General features: G+C 35.5%; 1 protein-coding gene across 2 annotated transcripts in view; it reads left to right on the forward strand.

Moving 5' to 3' along the window:
- Nucleotides 1-1,310: 1,310 nt before the first annotated feature.
- Plppr4 (phospholipid phosphatase related 4) overlaps nt 1,311-20,146 on the forward strand; it is a 38,007-nt gene continuing 19,171 nt past the window's right edge. Inside the window, exon 1 of one of the 2 annotated variants that reach the window (XM_027935188.3) lies at nt 1,311-1,532. In XM_027935188.3, the coding sequence (XP_027790989.1) occupies nt 1,311-1,532 (222 nt within the window). The remainder of the gene's footprint in view (nt 1,533-20,146) is intronic. The other variant, XM_027935189.3, reaches the window with a different exon arrangement.

A 20,146-nucleotide genomic window follows, 5' to 3' on the forward strand; every position in this document is an offset into this window, starting at 1 on the left:
TCTCTTGTAGGACTTATATTTTATGAAAGAAATGAGTTTGAAGCCATTAGCAAAGAATGAAGAAATTTGAGAAGTGAGGAGAAGGTATGAATGGGATAGTAACAAACTGAAAAAACACTAGGATTGTAGGTAGTGGACCTGTTTAAAGTTTGTTCGGAGGGACAAGATTATGCAATTGTACGTTTTTTCTTCAACCACCTTCAGTTGTTCTGGAACAACTGAGACTTCCTTTAATCTAGGGCTGGGATTTTGCAGGTGAATATGGTAAATTGGGAAAGGGGAAATGGTGATGACTCTGTTGGACTGAACCCCAATCTTGGCAGAGGTATATGAGGACTTGAGGCAGTAACGGCAATGAAACATTTAATTACATTAGTGGATGGTGTGATCTCCATATTGCCAAAGACCTATTGGAGTAGAAACTGAAAAGGCCAGCTGAAAAATTGACTAGGAATAGATTATCACTCACTTGATAAGGAGATTTTGAAGATGTTTGAAATGGCCTAGGGTATGTGAGAACTGAAATGGGTTATCTTCGTTAATGTTATGCAAACTTTCTTTTGTCTGAACCACTTTGCACTTTTGAGTTGCCAAAAGAATCACAAAGTTGAGAGCAGCTACATCCACCACCAGAAATCATCTGAAGACTTGTTGGTTTTTAACACTGACATTGTACTAGGAGTAAGGTTAGAATATGTCCTGGACTTTGGGTGCAATGAGGATGTCCATTGCACCATCTGCCTCTTTTGGAAAACAGGGACCATGTCCCAACAGCTGATACTATTTAACAGTGGGTGTCAGGAATTCTCCCAGGCAGAGATCCTCAGAAGGGGCGAGCAGCCAGACTTAGTGAGTTCTTACCAGGGCCTAATTTTCAGTAAGAAGAGCAAGTTTTATTTCAGGAAGGTAGAGATTGGTTTTCTTGTTGTGGGTGGTATGCTGGGCCGAGCTGCTATTCTCCAGGAGTCCTCAAGTTAGCATTGCTGGAGTGACCCAGGTGGTTTCCTAGGAGGGGACTGGGTGCCTCAGCACCTCAGCCAAGCTACTGCAGAAACACCAGGAGAGCTTCCCTCTTTTGCGATTCTTGACGTCAAGCTCCCACATCCTTGGAGCCTTGCCAAGGCGGTGGAGAGCCGAGAGAGGGTGACAGGGCAGGAGAAGCCATTGCAGCAACAGCTTGGAGGAGGGAGCTGGACGTCTCTCTCTAGAAAACCAGGAGCGGGAGCCAGAGCAAGGAAGGCAGAGGACCTGCCGGCTCAGGGACCGCTGGGTTGCTGCAAAGAGGGGAGGGGAGAAGGCGGGGGCGCTGCATGCAGCGCGCTGGCTCCAGCGGTGCCCGCGGGGAATGTGACATCAGCCGCGCCGGGCGCTTGCGGCTGGAGGAGGCAGCTCGCCTCGGCTGCACTGTGCACACCTCGCCCGGCGGAGGACGCAGACCCGGGCAGGCGGCCGGGATGTCGGCGAAGGAGAGGCCAAAGGGCAAAGTGATCAAGGACAGCGTCACCCTCCTGCCCTGCTTTTATTTCGTGGAGGTGAGTTGGCCCACCGCCTTGGCATAATGCAGATCTTCCGGGCACCTCCGGAGTGAATTCAGGTCCTGGACAGTATTGGAGGCAAGCAGATAGTGCCAGGACAGCGCTGCTGTCCCCAAATGACCGACCCTTTCCCTAATCCCCTCCCAGGGTTTTCCAAAGCTCCCCTGAGTGTGCCTGTGAATACCTGCCAGCCTAGGGTGATTACCACTAGAGGTGTCGCTGCTGGGTGGCCTGCAGGGAAGAGATACCTGTGTGAGTGTGGGTCTAGTTCCCTGCCCTGTCGTGCCAGTGTGCATACCGGCTATCAGTGCCCCAGAGGGGCCATGATGCGCACATTTTGGGATTTGTATCTTTAGTCTGCCGAGTATGTATCTAGAACTCTGAGAGCTTTGGGTGAGAATTCAAGTGCACACTGCCATGCCCCTGGCTCTGAGGACCTGAAGTGTTTGTTTAGTATTAGGATTGTTGTTTTTTTATTAACATCCCCCAAACCTTCTCCTATTAGAGTTACTATGGTGCTTGCATCTGCTTCTACAATTGGGTCTTCATTTCCAGGCAACAATCATCAAGCTACTGACTGGTCTTTCTCCATGGTTAAAAAATTGTATTATACGTATATATATTTTTTAAAAATGACATCATCTGGTTTTATATGATTTGTATCTGTGAATTTATTCTGTGTCAAGCAGATAAGCAAATAATAGGTAGATATATTCATAATGAACCTCTAACTTACAGAATGCAGTGTTTGAGGGAGGAAAATATTATGGGAGGGTTATAAAGATTGACAGGTACAGAGACTCCATGCACTGTAATCCATTGCATTGGGAAGACATTTTTAAGCAAGGAGTTTGTTAAATTACAGGCAGAGAAAGGATGTGTTGCATAGGTTTTGCAAAATCAGAAGACCTTAACCATAAAAGTATGTTCTATGTAATTAGAGCCTTGGTTACCTAGAGAATTAAAAGACTATTGCTGAATTATAAATATCCTTCCTTGGCTGTCTTTTCAGCCAAATATGGAGGTTTAGTACTTTCAAGTACAGGTAGTATATTCTGTATTTGTTTACTGTGAGGTTTATATGGATTGAGGAAGAGTCCCTGTCTTGAAACTCGGGGGCAGGGATATTGTTAGACTGTTTTTATATCTAATAGTATATTTGGAAGTTTATTTTACATGGTATACGTTTTTTAAAAATTGATTTCAGTTTTAAGAAGGATGTGACTTGCATAAATCTCAGAGAAATGGTGGGTAATCCCTTCATCCATGACCTATAGAAAAGAAGAAAAAAATGTTCTATTTCTTCAAAATAATTAATTGATTCATTTATTGCCCTTACTCTTTTCACAAGGGATTTTCAGGCTATGGCTTAGGTAATTATTGTTGAAAAATAATAAAGAGCTATCTCAAGAAAAATGTGGGCAGCAGAAGATTCCTGATTGAAAAGGGTAAAGAAATAGAAAGATGAGATACCTGCCTTCATGTTCAAACTGTCAGGCCACTTGTGGCATTGTTAATCCACTGTAGTTTTAAACTTAAGCACTTTCATTAACATCTGAATCTATTACATTTGTGTAAAAGAAACCAATTAATTTTTGAGTTCCATCTCTAGGAAGGTACACACCCCAGGTCAGCTAGTGACTGACCACAAACATATTGCAGCTGTATGGCTTCAAGAAAAACACTTCCAGACAAGAGGATGCAGACCAGAAAATAAGATTATTGCCTTAAAGAATCTGAGTGTGCACTATTGAGGTTCTCTTAACATAGGATTTCAAAAGCGCCTCATAATGTAATTGAATTATGTCTCTAGGAACAAACATCTCACAAATGTTACATCTTTTCCATGAGTGAAAATAACCCCAATTCACTACTTCCACTTTGACCCATTCAGATATCCTCTATGAATTTCTCAGCAGGACAAGTTATAGAACAATTACTGAAGACAGTTCATGGAGTTTGAATGAATAATTATGACACTATATCTTGGGGGTAACAGACTTCAAAGAGAAAGCTACAAAATTAGATTGCAGATTATGTCCCTGAAACTTAAATGCTTGATATACCACTAAAGAGCTTCCAGAATATAGAAGGCATTCGTACATCAATTTTTTAAGGGGTTGACAGGAAGCACTTTGAAATGACTCATTTTGACACTGGTGAGCATAAGCTTTACATCTCCTTTGGAGGATGCATAAACATAACTAGAATTAACATGCCAGTAAGATGCTCTAGAGTAATTACACTTTGCTTTGCAGCATAGTTTTCCAAGACCTTACTAATAGAGATGGAAGAGTTAAACCTGAGTAAATATCCTTCCATCACATAGAAGCCCAAAGCTTCCTCTGTTATTTTGAACCACTACTGAAGTAAAAAAAAAAAAAAAAAAGGCTAAAAAACGAGTCAGATCTTGAGAAAAAAGTAAACAACAACAACAAAAAATAAATAAAAATAAAAATAAAACAACCAAAAAACCAGACCAACTAGCTGGGTCTAATGCTGACAGGCACATTTTAAACTGCCTTTTAAAAAGTTATTCAGGCAGTTCTAAATTGCTATTCTTAATGGGTATGAGATACTAAGAAACTTAATTGGGACACTGAGGAGAAAGTTTCATTTGGAACAGAGGGGACTGAAATCAACTTAGCTTGAATTATGGCAGGAAAATAGCATCATGGTCTGGGTACAACCTAGGTTATATAGACAGGTGGAACTACTCAAGTAACATCTGTGCCATTACTGTTTGGCTAATTCTGGCCCATGTTACTTCTCATGTCCTCAGTGTCTTCATATATACTAGAAATCATGTAATATAAATGTAAATACACATATGGTCATATGTAATAAAATTGTTGTTTTTCTCTTAAAATAGAGAATATATAATCAGGTTGTAGCATCATGTCTGAGGTGAAGTAGACACACAGTGTGTTGTTTCTTTTCCTGTCTTATAACTGCCCTTGACCTGATTCTTTGACTTTCAGGATTCTTTGACTTTAAGGCCAAACTTGAGAGATCAGTCCTGACAAGGCCTAGCTTGGGTGTTCTCTTTATTCAGCAAAAGCCACTTTCTCCCCAGTTTTCAGAAATGGTTTGGGTACCAAGTTTTCCTGAATGGATCTGTATTAATGGACATGAATAGGGAGAGTGGAGTGCCATATTGTTTGTGCAGTAAATATGGCAATCATTTGTGAAGCACTTAGAATAAAGCTAAATTCTTTACATGCACCATCTTGTTGAGTCTGTAAAGATTCTCTTTAAGATAGAGGTTGTTTTTATCCAGGTTTCAAAGAATAAACAGAAACTCATAAATTTTAAACAGCTTTGCCCATGTTTACAAAGCAAAGTGGAGGCAGAGCTGATGTTCTTCACAAATAACTGTCTCTCAAGGTGGTGAAAGAATATTCACACAGGCAAAGTTACTTTCTCTTGTTTCTTCACTTAGGAAAATGGCATTCAGGAGGCTAAGGGAGGCTGAGGCAGATAGATTTCTTGAGCCCAGGAATTATTTTCAGCCTAGGATATGTAACAAGACCCTATTTCAAAATAAAAGAAACAAACAAATAACAGAAAGACATATGTAGTGGGAGAGAGCACATTGATGGAGGGGAAACAGTTTCCTCTAGAAAAAGACTAGCCTCCTCAGCTCAATTTGTGCACCACTGATAGTCTCTAAGCACAGAGAGTTGGTGAACAGCATACACTCCCTGCTGGCTTACTAGTTAGCAGCTAGGTACCCCTCCTTAAGTGCCCATGGCTAGAGAAGGAGTGGGGAGGAACTCTGGGGTCCAATTGCAGTTTCAGGGTATACCTAATTATGTACCCCGCTCTAGGTCCAAGTGTTCAGTCACTAAAATCACGTAATCTTGTCCCAGTTCATGACCAACCTTGATGGTAAACAAAACATTAAGTTAGGGACTAGAATTTTTCTTACTTTTGGTTTAGCTACTGATTGTTTGCTGATACAGTATTTCATTGAGGACAATCCTATTACCTGATAGTTTGAAAGATACATGATGATTTTCTGTAGAGCAGGTCATTTTAGGAACTAGTTGGGTAATTCAGTTTTATACTATTCAATCTAGAAAAAAGAAAGGGAAGGTTGTAGAAGGAACTCTCAGACAAGGTATCCAAGGTTTTATTATTTATTAGATTAAACAGCAAAACAGGCAAGCAGGAATGGTCCACCGAAAAAATATTTTCTCTTACCTTTAAAATTTCAAACCACTCTCCAAGTGTTGGCTGCATCACTTACGGTGGGAACTGTAGATAGCATACCTAGAACTAGTAAATGATCTTTTAAGCTTAAAAACCCAATATTATATGTGATAGGGCTGAATGTCTGGGTGGCTCAAGAATTTCCTCTATGCTAAGCTTTATAATGGTCCCTCTGTGCTCAGACTCACAATTTTGTTTTCATAAGTCAATCTGTTCCAAGACCAGTTAGTTCAGTACATGAAATACATAATAAATTACCTTTTAAGCTAAAAGATACAAATTCTTAATATAAACTAAATAGGAAAGATATACTTTTTCATTTAAACATTATTTTATGACCTACTTTTTATTACTGATTTTTATTACTAATACCTATGAAAGTATAAGAGTTATGATTGACCTATATGAAAAGATATTTTACAGGGCTCTACAGATACAAACACTGATATCTCATGTTCATGTGCACATGCACACATGCACATAATTCTGAAAAACTGGCATATATAAACACACATGGAGTGTGAATATCATCTGTTAGCATAAAACAGTGGTATCTGAAACATTACAAATTCAGAATATTTTAATATCAAAAAATTGAAATTATTTTCCATAGAAATATTTTTAATAAATTTATTTTTTAATTGTAGCAGATACTTATATTCAAGATTTCTATTCTATCTTATGCTCCATGTGAAAGTTATATGACTCATTTGATATTCTTACTTTGAAATATGCATAGTTTATTTCCTTTCCCATAAACTTCAACATCACTAGGAAATACAACATCACAACATTTCTGCATTGCATGTACCAAAATAGTAGCTATAGATTTTTTCCCCTTTTCTAGATTGCAAAGTGAGATAGTCTGCTCAAAAAACACTCCAAACCCTGCCAAGTGAGATGAGCTGGCAAGTTCCTCCTCTCTTCGAGTCACACTGCACAAAGTCTGACGCAAAAGAAAAAATAAATGAAGCTAAGTTTTTGGAGATAAAGTTAAATGAGGACATTTCTGCAGATACCAAGTATTGGACATAGAACCTACTATGAAGGAATTCTATTCTATTCTATTCTACTCCATTCTGTTCTATTCTATTCTACTTCATTCCATTCCTAGGTACCATCACTATTTTGTTGTGTCTTCAAGACCAAGTGACATAAAATGTTCATTGTCCTTGTTTGTTCTAACAGAAAAAAAGAAAATAGTTGGCTTTTACCAACTCATGAGAATTTAAATAATAATAAAAATAACAATGATGATGATAAAGGACAATCAAATTTCAATTATGTGACTGACCCTGTGGATATGTCATCTTAAGTCTCAAAAACTACTAAACCAAAAAGATATTATTATCTTTATTTTTTTCAGTTAGAAAATTGCAGCTCAGAGCATTAAACATCTTTAACCAGGGACACATTGCAATTCAGTGACCAAGCCAGTACTGGAATACTTGTCCATCTGGCCCTTGAATCATGATTGCACCTTGCTGAATCACAGGTGCTTCCAGTGAAAATGCTAAAATTAGTGATGAGGGGCGGAGAGACTCACCTCTTCCATGAGTTGGCTAGCTTCATACTTAAAAGAATTCTGGTTGAGGGCTTAGTCAGAGTTGTGACATGGAATTTTTCTCTACATTCAGCTACTGAATTTGGCTTTATTAGTGCTGCTTCCCACTTAATGGTAACTGATTCACTTCTAGCATAGATGTTTTGTAAGCACAATGACTATCCAATTAAAAAGAAGTTTTCTTCTGGCAAAGCCAAATAGCACCCATGAGTCTTCTCAGGAGATTAATGAGGAGCTATGGGTGAGGTGGAAGGAAAGAATTGGAACTGAAAAAAAGTTTAGGAAAGTAGACTCATATAGATCTATGAGAATGGTAGAAGCATGGAGTATGGAATCTCAAGGAGATGAAGTAGAGAGAGGCTGGCCAAGCAGGGTTAAGAGAAAAGGTATGAGAAAACTGAACGCAGGAGTGAAGGGCACATGAGTTTATTGGAGATCCAATCTGTAAGCAAATCATGGAGACCCTTCTAGCATTCAGACTGTCTAAGCTGGGTTATTACCTAAAAAGCATTTGAGGGCCATTTTTTGCTTTTTAGGCTAGGAATGTATTGTAAATATTTCTCACAGAAAACAGATTTCCTCTCAACATACATATATGTACAGCATGGGCTATTTCTCAAGCAAGCTCGCCTTAAAACAAAAATGAGGGAATGTCTTCATGTATTCTTTAAAACTCAAATTACATAATTAAGTCAAATAAAATTGTATAATACAAGAGCACCTGGTCTGACTGTTTCTTTTATCATATATAAGAAAATTGTGGCTTGAAAAGTTTAAGTTACCTAAATTATGTACTATGGAATAAAACCTGGTCTCCTGACTCCTGTTCTAGTGCTCTTTCCTAATTATTACTATTTCTAGAATTCCTCATATTAGAAAGTTTCCCTCTGGATTATAACATTTAAAATTCAGGTCATTGAACTAGCTGGTTGTGCTAACTTCTAAGCACATTTTATGACATCACATTGCACTAAACAACATGTTAAAGCAAGTATGAATGAGTCTTCTTTTTTTCCCCCCAATTTTAGACTTTTTAAAAAGCATGGTTACAGCTAAAGATAAGAACATTCAAAATTATATTTTTTCATCTCATTGCCAGAATAATTTCAGTTACTTCCTTTGATATGAGGACTCCAACGGATAGAAAAGAGGAAATTTTGGAAGAAATAAGAATACAATTTACATCAATAGCTTTGAAGTTTCTGTTATACTTTAGTGTAATTTTTCCACATACATCATCTCATTGGATTCTTTAAATACAAATTAAGAGTTTGACTCTTTTTTTAACAAAATCAAGTAACTGTCACTTAGGAAAGTCCAAGAATTTTCTTAAATCCCAACTGTTTCCCTTCTTCCACCTTGGTCACAAGAAAAATAATTAGGTTTGTATGTGAACTGTGATATCATTTAATTATGGCATCATAAATATATCAGATTTATAAGGTTTCTTATAGGACAGATTAGCTGAGAAATGTACTTCCAGAGAACTGAGACTGGAGTAATTTCCTAATGGTCAAGAGGATTTTGGAATATGGATGGATGCCAAGGACAGAAGTACTAATTTTGACATAATTAATGTTGCGGTGTTTTTTCTGCTAGTAATTAAACTCTGAACCAATTGCCACATAGGTACTTTACTGTTTGGTTGTTTTTAATCAGAAAATAATGTCAATCAACATAAAAGAGTATAATTGCTTTCTTATTTGCAGTAACAAGAGGGCTTCTGTCTATGCTAAAACTAACAGATTATTAGTATTAAGCATAAGTTAGAGAGAAGGGAATAGAGGTAATTAAAACCAAGGCTATTTGTGGAAAAGATATTGTCTGGGAATGGAAACAATATAATGCTCTCACCAAAAGCCTTTGCTATATGATTGCTTAGGAGTAAACTTACATTTCATAAAGCCACAGGCATGATTCAGAATGGTCCAAAAGAGACCAAATTAGAGTAAGTGTCCTCCAATATAAGGGGTGTTTAAATAAAATTTCAGGGAATAATCTATTTTGTACTTTCATAACAGTTTATTTTTCCATTGAATAAATATTGATTGCTTATGATATGCCTTTTGGTTAAAGTAATGGAAACAATATAGAACTGCTACTGCATACTTCTTAGTCTGTAGTAGAATTTCAAAAAATTTTCACTAAATGTATGGAATACAATGGGACTGATAATAGAAACATATTTTTTTTTGTTTTCTTTCAGCTTGTGGAGATGTTTTTATTTGTAAAGTGTTGATGAGTGTCCCATCAGAGACATTGGTTGCCTCGTGGACTAATGAACAACTGAGGAGTGAATCACTGTTCACAGTCTATATGAGCCCTCAGTTCTAGATTATAATTGTGCTTATTTTTATGACATAGGATATACTTCTGGATTGTCTGAGATTTATGACCTAAAAAAAACATTATTTAACAAAGAATTTACAGTTTTAATTTTCATAGAAAACTATTTTAGTTACATAAGGCACATATACTAGCATTTTTTCATGCCATACACAAAAGATGTGTATGTTTACATACACATAGATTATACATATTTTATTTGGACTACTTATTAACTTTGTGGTCTTAGGCAAGTAGCTCACTTTCTCCAAGCTTGTCTAAATATTGTCATTAAGTTAGAGTTTTTAGGACACTTTGATTATATATGAGTTATATACTATGGCTAACAATTTCTAAAGCAAAGTCAAGTGACTAATAAATGACTTTTTTTCTTTCCCATTTACTGACATGTATCCTTCATTTTATTTGAACTTTGCCTGTGATTTCAGATATTACTCGATTCTGTGGAACAGCATTGGGTTTCCTGATTTTCCTCCCTTTTGTATCACACATTTAGATATATTTTATACAATGTGCATGTAATGATGGAGCAATTCATTATAATGTATAAATACATTAACAACAACAACTCCTTACTAGACTGTCCATTTTTCCTTGATAGAGGTGCACATACACTCACAAAATGGAGACCACTTGCCTTAGATATTATTATTTGACCTAGTAAGTAAAGGAAAATTCACATTTACTAAGTATCCTTATACCTACTAGTCTAAAACTCTTCTCCAAGTCCTTGCTCCAAGGATTTGGATGCCAATACTACAGGTAAGACCCTGCTATTCTCACCTTTCTAGAATCCTGTGACACTGTATATAAACTTTTCAGCGACAGGATCTCTCCAGTGTCAATCACATCTTGCCACACCTCAATTTAGACATTTGTGAAATAAATAATATTATTCTTTCCAGAAAATGATGAATGAGTAAAAGGTATTTGAGTCTTTGAGAATAAGTGACCTCTTTTAGGATATTACTGTGCAATGCACTGAAATATTTTCTTTAAAGCAGCTAAACCCCAAAGAATCAGTGTGTTCTTTACCCTTTAGGTGATGATCTGGAAATTCTTGTGTTATAACAACTGATATTTGACTGTTTAAAACATGGAGAATGTTCAATTGTGAAGATTTGGGCATAAATATTAAGCCTTTTTCATAGGGAAATCTTATTAAAAGGATGGGCAGCAATCCATACTTACTATAAAGAAATGAACTTTTGAAAACTTTTCCACTCAAAGACCTCATTTAGTTTCTAGTTTCCAGTTAAATTTTACATGTATGAAGAAAAATTATTTGATGATGATAGATTATCAAATCTTAGGCTAGGTAGTGATTTCTTTGTTACTTCTGGCTATGTTTTAGGATTCCTCATATAACTCATTTTCAAACTCTAGCCTCTGGAGTGATACAAATAGTGAGGAGCAGATAGTGGCTTTCTAAATAAAATTGTGATGTATTAATTGTTGTGTTGGTTAAGAAATCTAGCAATTTAATTAATGAAAATGTGGAAGATAGATCCTGGACTAAACTTCTGCTTCAGACTTGGCCTTGGCTTAGTCTCTGGCTGACCTTGAAGGTTAGTGTTCTCTTCAGTCCTAATCAGAAACAGAGGAAGAAATCTAAGACTTTAGTTCCCAGATGTTGGTTCTAACATAACCAAGAAGGGCCTGGTGAATTGCCTCCTCAAAGATGCCTGTTCAATGGAGATGCAGAATACTTGAAGAATTACCCATTCTGAAGTTCTCAGTCTGATTCAATGAGCTTTGTTGTTGCTTCCCAACCACCCCTTTACTTTCCTATGATTATGGAGTTAGTGCAGAAGAGTAGAGGTCAAGGGAGCAATAGGCATCTCATAGGAAATGACCCCAGGAAGCCAAAGAGCTGTACCTCAGTTCTACCTTCTTTTCCAACATTGTCTCTTCATTTTTCAGGCCATGTTAAAAGTCACTACTAGGACAGCAATTTCCAATCTAGGCAAAATCTGTTTAACAAGACAGAGAGTCGAGTCAGAAACTGACTTTGGAAGTGAAGCTGGATTTTCCTTTCTCCAAGAGCAATACAGGACCTCTTAGTTCCACATATCAGCTGGTTAAGTTGCCAAAGCTTGGCATATAAGTGGGGGCAAAATGAACCTAATGGATGGCTAACCATTGAAGAGAGTAGAAGGGTTGATTAGCAAACTTCATCATCCATAGTACTATTTATATATCCCTCAGCTCAACGGCCTTTCCATTCTATTAGGCCAGTCTGCTACAAATCTGTGCATACTATGAGATGAAAATCTGTTTCCCAAAGGGTTAAAAAATGTTATGTGTGTTTACTCCTGATTCAGTGCACTTACCTTTCCTAGTGATTGTGTTAGTTAACAATGCAACAATACTTAGATTTATTCTTTTAAGCCTTAAAATGTTTGTCAGAGGTATTTGTATCCTATGTTACTTTATATTTGATTTGAATATATTGTTCATGTGACTTCTTGATGCATTTCATAGTGAAGCACATACTCCCAATCCTACTTAATTTAGTTAATTTAATCACAGCTTTATGGTGCTGGAAAATAAAAAATAAAATGGAAGTTATTAATGTTCCACATTAACAGTCCACCTTCACTATCACTTTTATGTTCACCACCCCCTTTCAAAGGCAACCTTAAAGTAAATAAGGCCTTCAGTAGAATTTGAATTTTTTAATTTTGAAAGCGGGTATGTAATGCACTTAAGTATGCAGGAGACAAATTTGGAAAGAGACCCCATGATAATGTATTGGGTTCTCATCCCCACATTTAGATTAGAAATCTCTTCTCTGGTTGGGTGTGGTGGCACACTCCTATAATCCCAGCTCAGGAGGCTGAGACAGGAGAATCATGAGTTCAAAGGCAGCCTCAGAAAAATAAATCACTAAGCAACTCAGTGAGATCCTGTCTCTAAATAAAATACAAAATAGGGCTGGGGATGTGGCTCAGTGGTTGAGTGCCTCTGAGTTCAATCTTGGTACCCACCCCCTCCCCCCAAAAAAGAAATCTATTCTCTGGATAATTAATAGGTTAAATAAGAATCTATCAGATACATAGTATAAACTCAATAAACATTTGTTAAATAAAATGGTCAATTACTGCATAACAAAATAACTTTTATAGTACTTAAGCAAAATGGTTTAATGATAAAATTGATCTTAATTATAGTAAGCAATATGAAAAAAAAATTCAAAACACTTATAATACTTAAGTAATATGTAACTTTAGAACTCAGAATCATAAGTTTGTTTTTCTTATGTTGTATCTCAAGTACAGAATTTTTAATTGCATCCCATTTACCTGATATTATCATATTACAATAACAATTTTTCTCTCTCAACTTCTGTTTTGTTTGATATTAAGAAATACTTAAAGTTTCCCAAAGATACTATTTGTTTCCTTTCTAAGGTTGTTTAGGTATACATCTGTATGTTTTCCCTATATGAAAAAGTAAACCATATCTAATCTGAGAATATGAAAATCTTACTTTTTAAAGAAGACATCAAAAAATACATACACAATATCACTCAGCAGAAATTTAGAATGGCATTCACAGTATATAAGACAAAGTGGTCTTTGTATTTATTTTTGCTATTTCTCAATGTCTTAGGGAAGGCATAGGTCAGTGGCAGAAGTTTCTAGGAAGAGGCAGTAAGTATAATAATCACCAGTTTGAACTCAGGAACCAGATTCATTGAGTTTGTAATCCAGCTAACAAGCTGTATAGACTTCCACAAGTCATGCACTTTCTCTATGCCTTCATCTGTAAGGAAAGTGGCAATAATAATAACAGTATATTCATTAAAGAGATGTGGTGAAGAGTGTATGAATTCAGATATGTAAAGTCCTTTAAATAGTACTTGGAAAAATACATTAAATTACTACTAGTACTGTATTTTTAAAAGTCAGCTATATTATAAGCAGGAAGAGAAATTACAGCTAGAAAAAAGGATTTAAAAGCAATTACTTTCGACACTTGAAATACAGGTCCCCAGCCTCAGGTCTTAATCTCTAATTTGGTTTAAAGAACAAAATGCTTTCCAACACAATGCACATACTTCAGTGTCTAATTATGTAAGAAGAACAAATCTTCAGTACCTGGGGTTCAGGCTGATGATTACAAAACCTATTACTCCAAGCCTAATGCTAGATCAATACTCAGGTAATAAAACATCCACTTATCATTATTTTAGACTTTATTGTTAAATAAGTGAGTGACTGTAGCTAATATTTTTAGAGCTGTAAAGATGTAGTTCATATTCAGATGCTAAGACATAGAAGAACAGATTTTTCTCATTAGAGCTAGCATATATATTAGGTCTGGTTGCCATTCTCTATTAATTATTATTGCTATTTGAAAGACTTATTTTTTTATTTTTAATACTGTCAAAATCACTATACTTCCAGACATTCAAAGCAGAAGGGGTGTGTGTGTGTGTGTGTGTGTGTGTGTGTGTGTGTGTGTGGTAGAATTACATAGAGCTTTTATTAACAAGGGGACTTTTAAAAACTATTATTATAAGAACTTCCTAAACATTTGGCATCTCTGTTCAAATCATTCACACATAAATTTATTCTATACTGAGGTCATCTAATATGTCAGGAATAAAAAGATGAATAAGATCATTTCCCTGCTCTCAAAGACCTCATTGTTGAATAGGAAAAAACAGTAAGTAATCAACTGCCATTCAATATGATGATTACTCTGATCAAGACATTTATTTGCATGATATTTCAGTGCATCAGACAAGGTGGCCCAGAGGAAGGACTGACAGCAGGAAAACCTTAAGTGTTTTCAATTGCTGGTATTTTATATTAGAAGTAATTCCCTAGGGAAGATAAAATAAGACCACATCCAAAATATCATTAAAGGCTCTTAAAATATAAGCCCTCCAAAAAATAAAAACTAAGACTGACTTTAGAGAAACTGCACAAAGAAGAACCTGCAAGACCACAGAAAACCCTATCAGTAAGATTGTGATTTGAAGGAGCCTGCACCCTTCATTTAGTGCCACTTAAACCCCTTGCACACATGGCCATCCCGTGCCGTCTGTCCTTTAAGCTGGCATTCCCATTTAAGCCTGGGGCTATCCTTTCCTGAAAAGCAGTAGACTAGTGCCAGATGGTGACATGTGACAAAGCATCAGCGGGATGTAATGGGGCACACGCTTCCAGGAACTTAGACCAGATTTCAATTACTGGCCTTGTCACTTAAGAGTGAGACACGCTGCTGAATGCATCTTGGGCAGGGTCTTTGTCTTGTAAGTTATGTTAAATTACCCAAGGAAGTTGCTCCCTATATTCTCCTCTTAGTAAATCAATGTGAAATAAGCTCTAGAAAGAATAGATCTTAGATTTGAGCAGAAGAAGCGATTTTTGTTTAGTTGACAAGGAGAAAGTGAACAGCAAAAGTGTTTTTAAAAGAGTAAGAATTAAGAGCAATAGGGGGGTTCTTCTTCAATCTACAGGTATCCCTGACAGGACTACCTTACCACTTGGGAATCAAAACCATTCTACCAGCAAAGGGGGGAAAGTAGGTTGAGACCCATGAGTGAAGCAGTTTGGAGCATGTTTCTTGGGCTCAGGCACCTAGCAGGAAGCTGGTGCTCTCATTTAGTGTCTTTGTGAATACTGTGCATTTTATGTAATCCACCTCTGCCTCAGTTTTCTCATCTGTAAATTGGGAATTCTAATAGATACTTAGACGTTATAAGGTACAAACAGAACAGCAATCTGTTCAATTCTTAACAGCAATCTGTTCAATTTAGCATATTACTTGACACCTAATTCCTTAACACAGGCTATGTATTTGTAAGTAATTATCCATGTTTTTAGGTTCTTTTATAGTAACTTCTTGATTTCCTTCAATTAAATTTGGTAAATATTTAGTGGATACCTAAATCATTCAAAGAATTGTCTGAATTATTTTCAAATACCTGACCTTAGGACTGGGATGAGTCATATATAAAATAACTGTAATCAAAAACAGACTAACAGTTTCTTCAATAAAGGTACATAGGAAGTACATGAAGTAGAGTCCTCAATTCTGAATGGAGAGTAGAGATTTCAGGGAGAAAAAAATATGAAAGAGTAAGAATTTTTATGAGAAAGTATGGCAGATGCTATAATTTTATTTTTTCTTTATGGCTGAATAAAACTCCATTGTGTATGTATACCACATTTTCTTGATCCATTCATCCATTGATGGATACCTAGGCAGGTTCCATAGTTTGGCAATTGTGAATGATGCTACTATAAACAGGAGTATGCATGTATCACTGTAGTAAGATGATTAAATTCTACAGGATAAATACCAGAAAGTGGTATAGCTGGGTCTTACTGTGGTTCCATGCCTATTCTTTTGAGGAGACTCCATACTGATTTCCATAGTCATCATACTGATTTACAGTGCCAGCAACAGTGTAAAAGTGTTCCTTTTAATTTGTATCTACATGTGTCTTTTTATGTATGAAAAATAATTTAGCTTTCTAGACCTAAATAACATCAGTATGTTTTTATAACCTGTTTTTGAGATCTGAATGTTCTACAATGAGGTCAAATATTATTTGATAAACCATAAATCTTTATATTATATTTTTAGTACTATTATTGCTAATATTTGAAGGAAACATTTATTTATTGGCTACAAGGCAAAAAAAAATATACTACAGAATGTCACTAAAGACTGTACTGCAAGAAATGGAAAATCACCTAATTTTAGTATGTTGACCACAGACAATCTTCTTCCTGGCCATGGTCCTTAATAAAATTGCTTTGATCTGCTAATATTTCTTCCAATTTGAATTTCAATGCCCTGTATTACTTTTTAATTTCTTTCATTTTTTAAAAATTTTAAGATATTATCAAGATTGGTTCCAGGACTCTCATTTTAAATTTATTATTAATATAAAAATATTCCTTTGAACAATTTGAATAATTAAATTCTTTGACTTCTTGTGACATTATTCATGTTGAAATGAAGCTAATTTAACTTTGAAATTTCTTGGGCAATTAATAGTGAGGACACTACTACTTAAATCATCCTGTACCAGTGACTTGAGCTTTCTACCTCCATTTGGCTTCAAAATGGTGTTTCACTCTCTTGTTGGAAACTCTGCTTAAATAACTAAGAGGTATCTCAATTGCAGTATTTCCAAAACAGAACTATAGATTCCTTCTTCCTGGCATTTTCGCAGGCTTTCCCATCCCAGGAAATGACACTGCTTGTCCAATTGCTTATATCCCCAATCCTTCAAATCAACCTTTATTGTTAACTCTTCTTCAATGATCACTTTATAAAGTCCTTTCATTTCTATGTCCAAAATTAAATCCAAGACCTGCAAATCTCCCTACAGCTCCCATTCTATAGTAAAAGCTATCTCATCTTTTGCCTGGATTTCTGGATCTGCCATGCATCCACTGGAATGTAGCTCCAATCACCCAGGGAGTCTTCCTAGCTTGGTTTATTGCTTTAGTCCTTACACTTGGAAAAGTGCTAGCACTTACAAGGTATTCAATAAATATTTATTGAGTTTTGAAGAGCCTTCTAAATTCACTCTGCTTCTACTTTTAGACCCCAGTAGTCTATGCTCAATTCAATAGTCAGAGTAATCTTCACAGAAGCGATTCAGGTCTTATGACATCTCTGCTTCAACCCTCTAAAATGTTTCCAATCTACCTTTGAATAAAATCCTAGTCCCTACCTTGGACTTCAGTTCTCTGCAAGGGCTAGTCTCAAGTCTACCTGTCTGACTTCACCTTAGATCACTGCTTCTGTTTGATTATGTTTTGTTTTTTTTTTTCCTTACCGGATTCACACATGGTTAGTTTTTTCTTGCACATTCAAGTCTTTGCTTCAATGGCAGCTACTAAGTCAAGTCTTCCTTGATCTAAAATAAGAATCCAGGCACTGAATGACCACATCCCTCTTCTTTAGAAAATGTATTTTTCCTGATGTTATTTTTTTTTAACTTCCTTCTTCAACTAGAATGGAGATATTCAGGAAAAAGAGAACTTTGTTTTTATCCTGACCATATTCCCAGGCTCTAAAACAAGGCGTCATACCAGTAGGCTCTCAACAGATGTGTGGAAAGGATAAATAAGCAAATGAGCCATCAGTGCCCAAGTTAACTGGCCCTCTGTGATTGTGAACCCATCAGCTGAAGAGGCACTTATATGACCCTGAATTCACCATGGCCATGTAAAAGGTAAAGAATGGAACTGATTTGTGTTCCTCCTGTTTGAGCACAAAGGGAACACTCCCAAATGAGAAGTAAAGCTTGCCCTGATTATCACCATGCTGAAACCAAGTAGGATGCCTGACCTAGAAAAAATGACATGGTAGATTCCATAAATATTTCACTAAAATGGATACACTTTGTAGATTTGTCTTCTAAAAATTGGCATCAGAAAAATCAATATTATATACCAAATGTGATTTTCAAAATACCTTTCTTTTATCTGTTCTATCCTCTGAAAGTTCTACTTTCTATTTTGAAAAATTGCTCTATTATTTTCACTCATATGTTTCTTAGCATATGATTGTTATAAGAATCAGTCTTTACATTTTGAAAACCACTTTTCTAATCTTCAAGTATTTTCTCTATTCTGTATGGCTACAGAAAAAAAAAAAACTTGATTCACATGTTTTTCTTAGCTACATCATGACAAAAGAATAAAATTCCTAATGCTTGTCTATATATGCCTTTAATAATCTCTGAATCTCCTGTTCAAAATCTTAAGTGCAATCAAAATAAGTCTAGGTAATCTTATTATGTGTATGTCAATTCTACATTTATGCCAAAATAGCACATACTGTTTGTTAAATTTCTTACACTCAAAAGAAATTTCTGTTGCTAAAAATTTCCAAAAAAATGAAATATACCTTTGAAGTAAGCATATTATAAATACACATTGTCAATTAACTTGTTGTGGTTGGGTAGTAAAAAACACAGTATTGAAGCACAATTAAATAAAATTATGCATTTTTCAAATACTGTAAATATTTTTTCCCAAATAACTCTTTCTTCAAAACAAATCGATGTAGGAGACAAAGAGTAAAAGATGCTTGTAAAAAAATCAGAGGAATAAATGCCAAAAGGGAAGAAAATGATTCTGTTTTGAAAACAAATGCAGGTTTTGATTTATGCTTCTTAGAACTATAGAAGATATTAATACATGTGCAGAAAATTATATATCTAGAAAAATTTGCAGCTTTAAGAAGATTAATGTCTAAAAGGACTAAAATGAATAAATATTAGTGTTAGAAATTATTTTCCTTCACATGCTATTTTTAGATGCATTCATATATATTTGGAAGTCTCTTTGATATGTATTATTATTGACAGTGCAGAAATAATCAAGATTAGACCCCTGCCTTAGGAGAGTTTAGTTTGGGAAGCAGAGCAAAGGTCAGACCTAATTAATAGTAGATAACTGTAATAAAAAGCAGTGTATAAAATTTTCCTGAAAAGAAGTGGGGAATTAGAGCTAAAAAAAATTTATTCCCAGAAAGGATTATCAAGAAAGACATTATGAGAAAGGTGATTAATAACAAGTATGTTTTCAATATTTATAACAAGGATAATAATGTTAACATTTAAACAGTTTTATACAGTAATTGGACCCTTATCCATGGGGGACACATCCTAAAAATTTCCAAGGATGCCTGAAACTGCTTATATATCACCACATTTTAGATATACTTCATTTTTTCTAGTACATACATACTTATAATAAGGTTTAATTTGTCATTTAGTTGCTAAGAAATTAACAATACTAATAATAAAACAAAGCAATTATAACAACATAGTGTAAAAAATTATTTAAAACTTATGCATTGCTTATTTCTTAAACAATTTTCACCTAAGATTTTCAAGCTACAGGTAACCAAACCACAGAAAATATTCCAAAATATTCCCACAGATAAATAGACTACTGCAAACTACTCTATTCCAGATGTGTTGAATTTTGTTTGCAATACCTCATTTCATCTTTTCAACTGTCCTGTGGTGATGGGTACTATCAATGTATCAATTTCATAGATGAGAAAACTGAAATGTAAGGAAAAGTTTCCAAGGTTATGCTGGTAATAAAAGGGAAAGAGCTGGTGATAGAACTTCATGCTGTGTTGAAAGTCATATGATTCCATTGGTTCTGCTACAGTTGTAAAATTCTAAGTGTTCTTTACCACTTATATACATATATACACACAAGCACACACATGCATACATGCTTGTGTATGAGCGTGCGCGCACACACACACACACACAAACACACACACACTAGAAAATAGCATTTTCATTCCTTGGCTATATCTTTGGCACAATTAAGCAGGTTCTAAAGTAGTTATCCACAAAGTGCAAAGGTAAATCTGTATCTACTAAGGAAAACTTATTTTCTTTTCTGATTTGTTATGTTGGTAAAATTCTGTTCTCCTTTCTTCAAAAGAAATCTAATTCACTTTACTGGGGGCATGTGCA

Source organism: Marmota flaviventris, chromosome 10 (assembly GCF_047511675.1).
Source record: "Marmota flaviventris isolate mMarFla1 chromosome 10, mMarFla1.hap1, whole genome shotgun sequence".
Taxonomy (NCBI): Eukaryota; Metazoa; Chordata; class Mammalia; order Rodentia; family Sciuridae; genus Marmota; species Marmota flaviventris.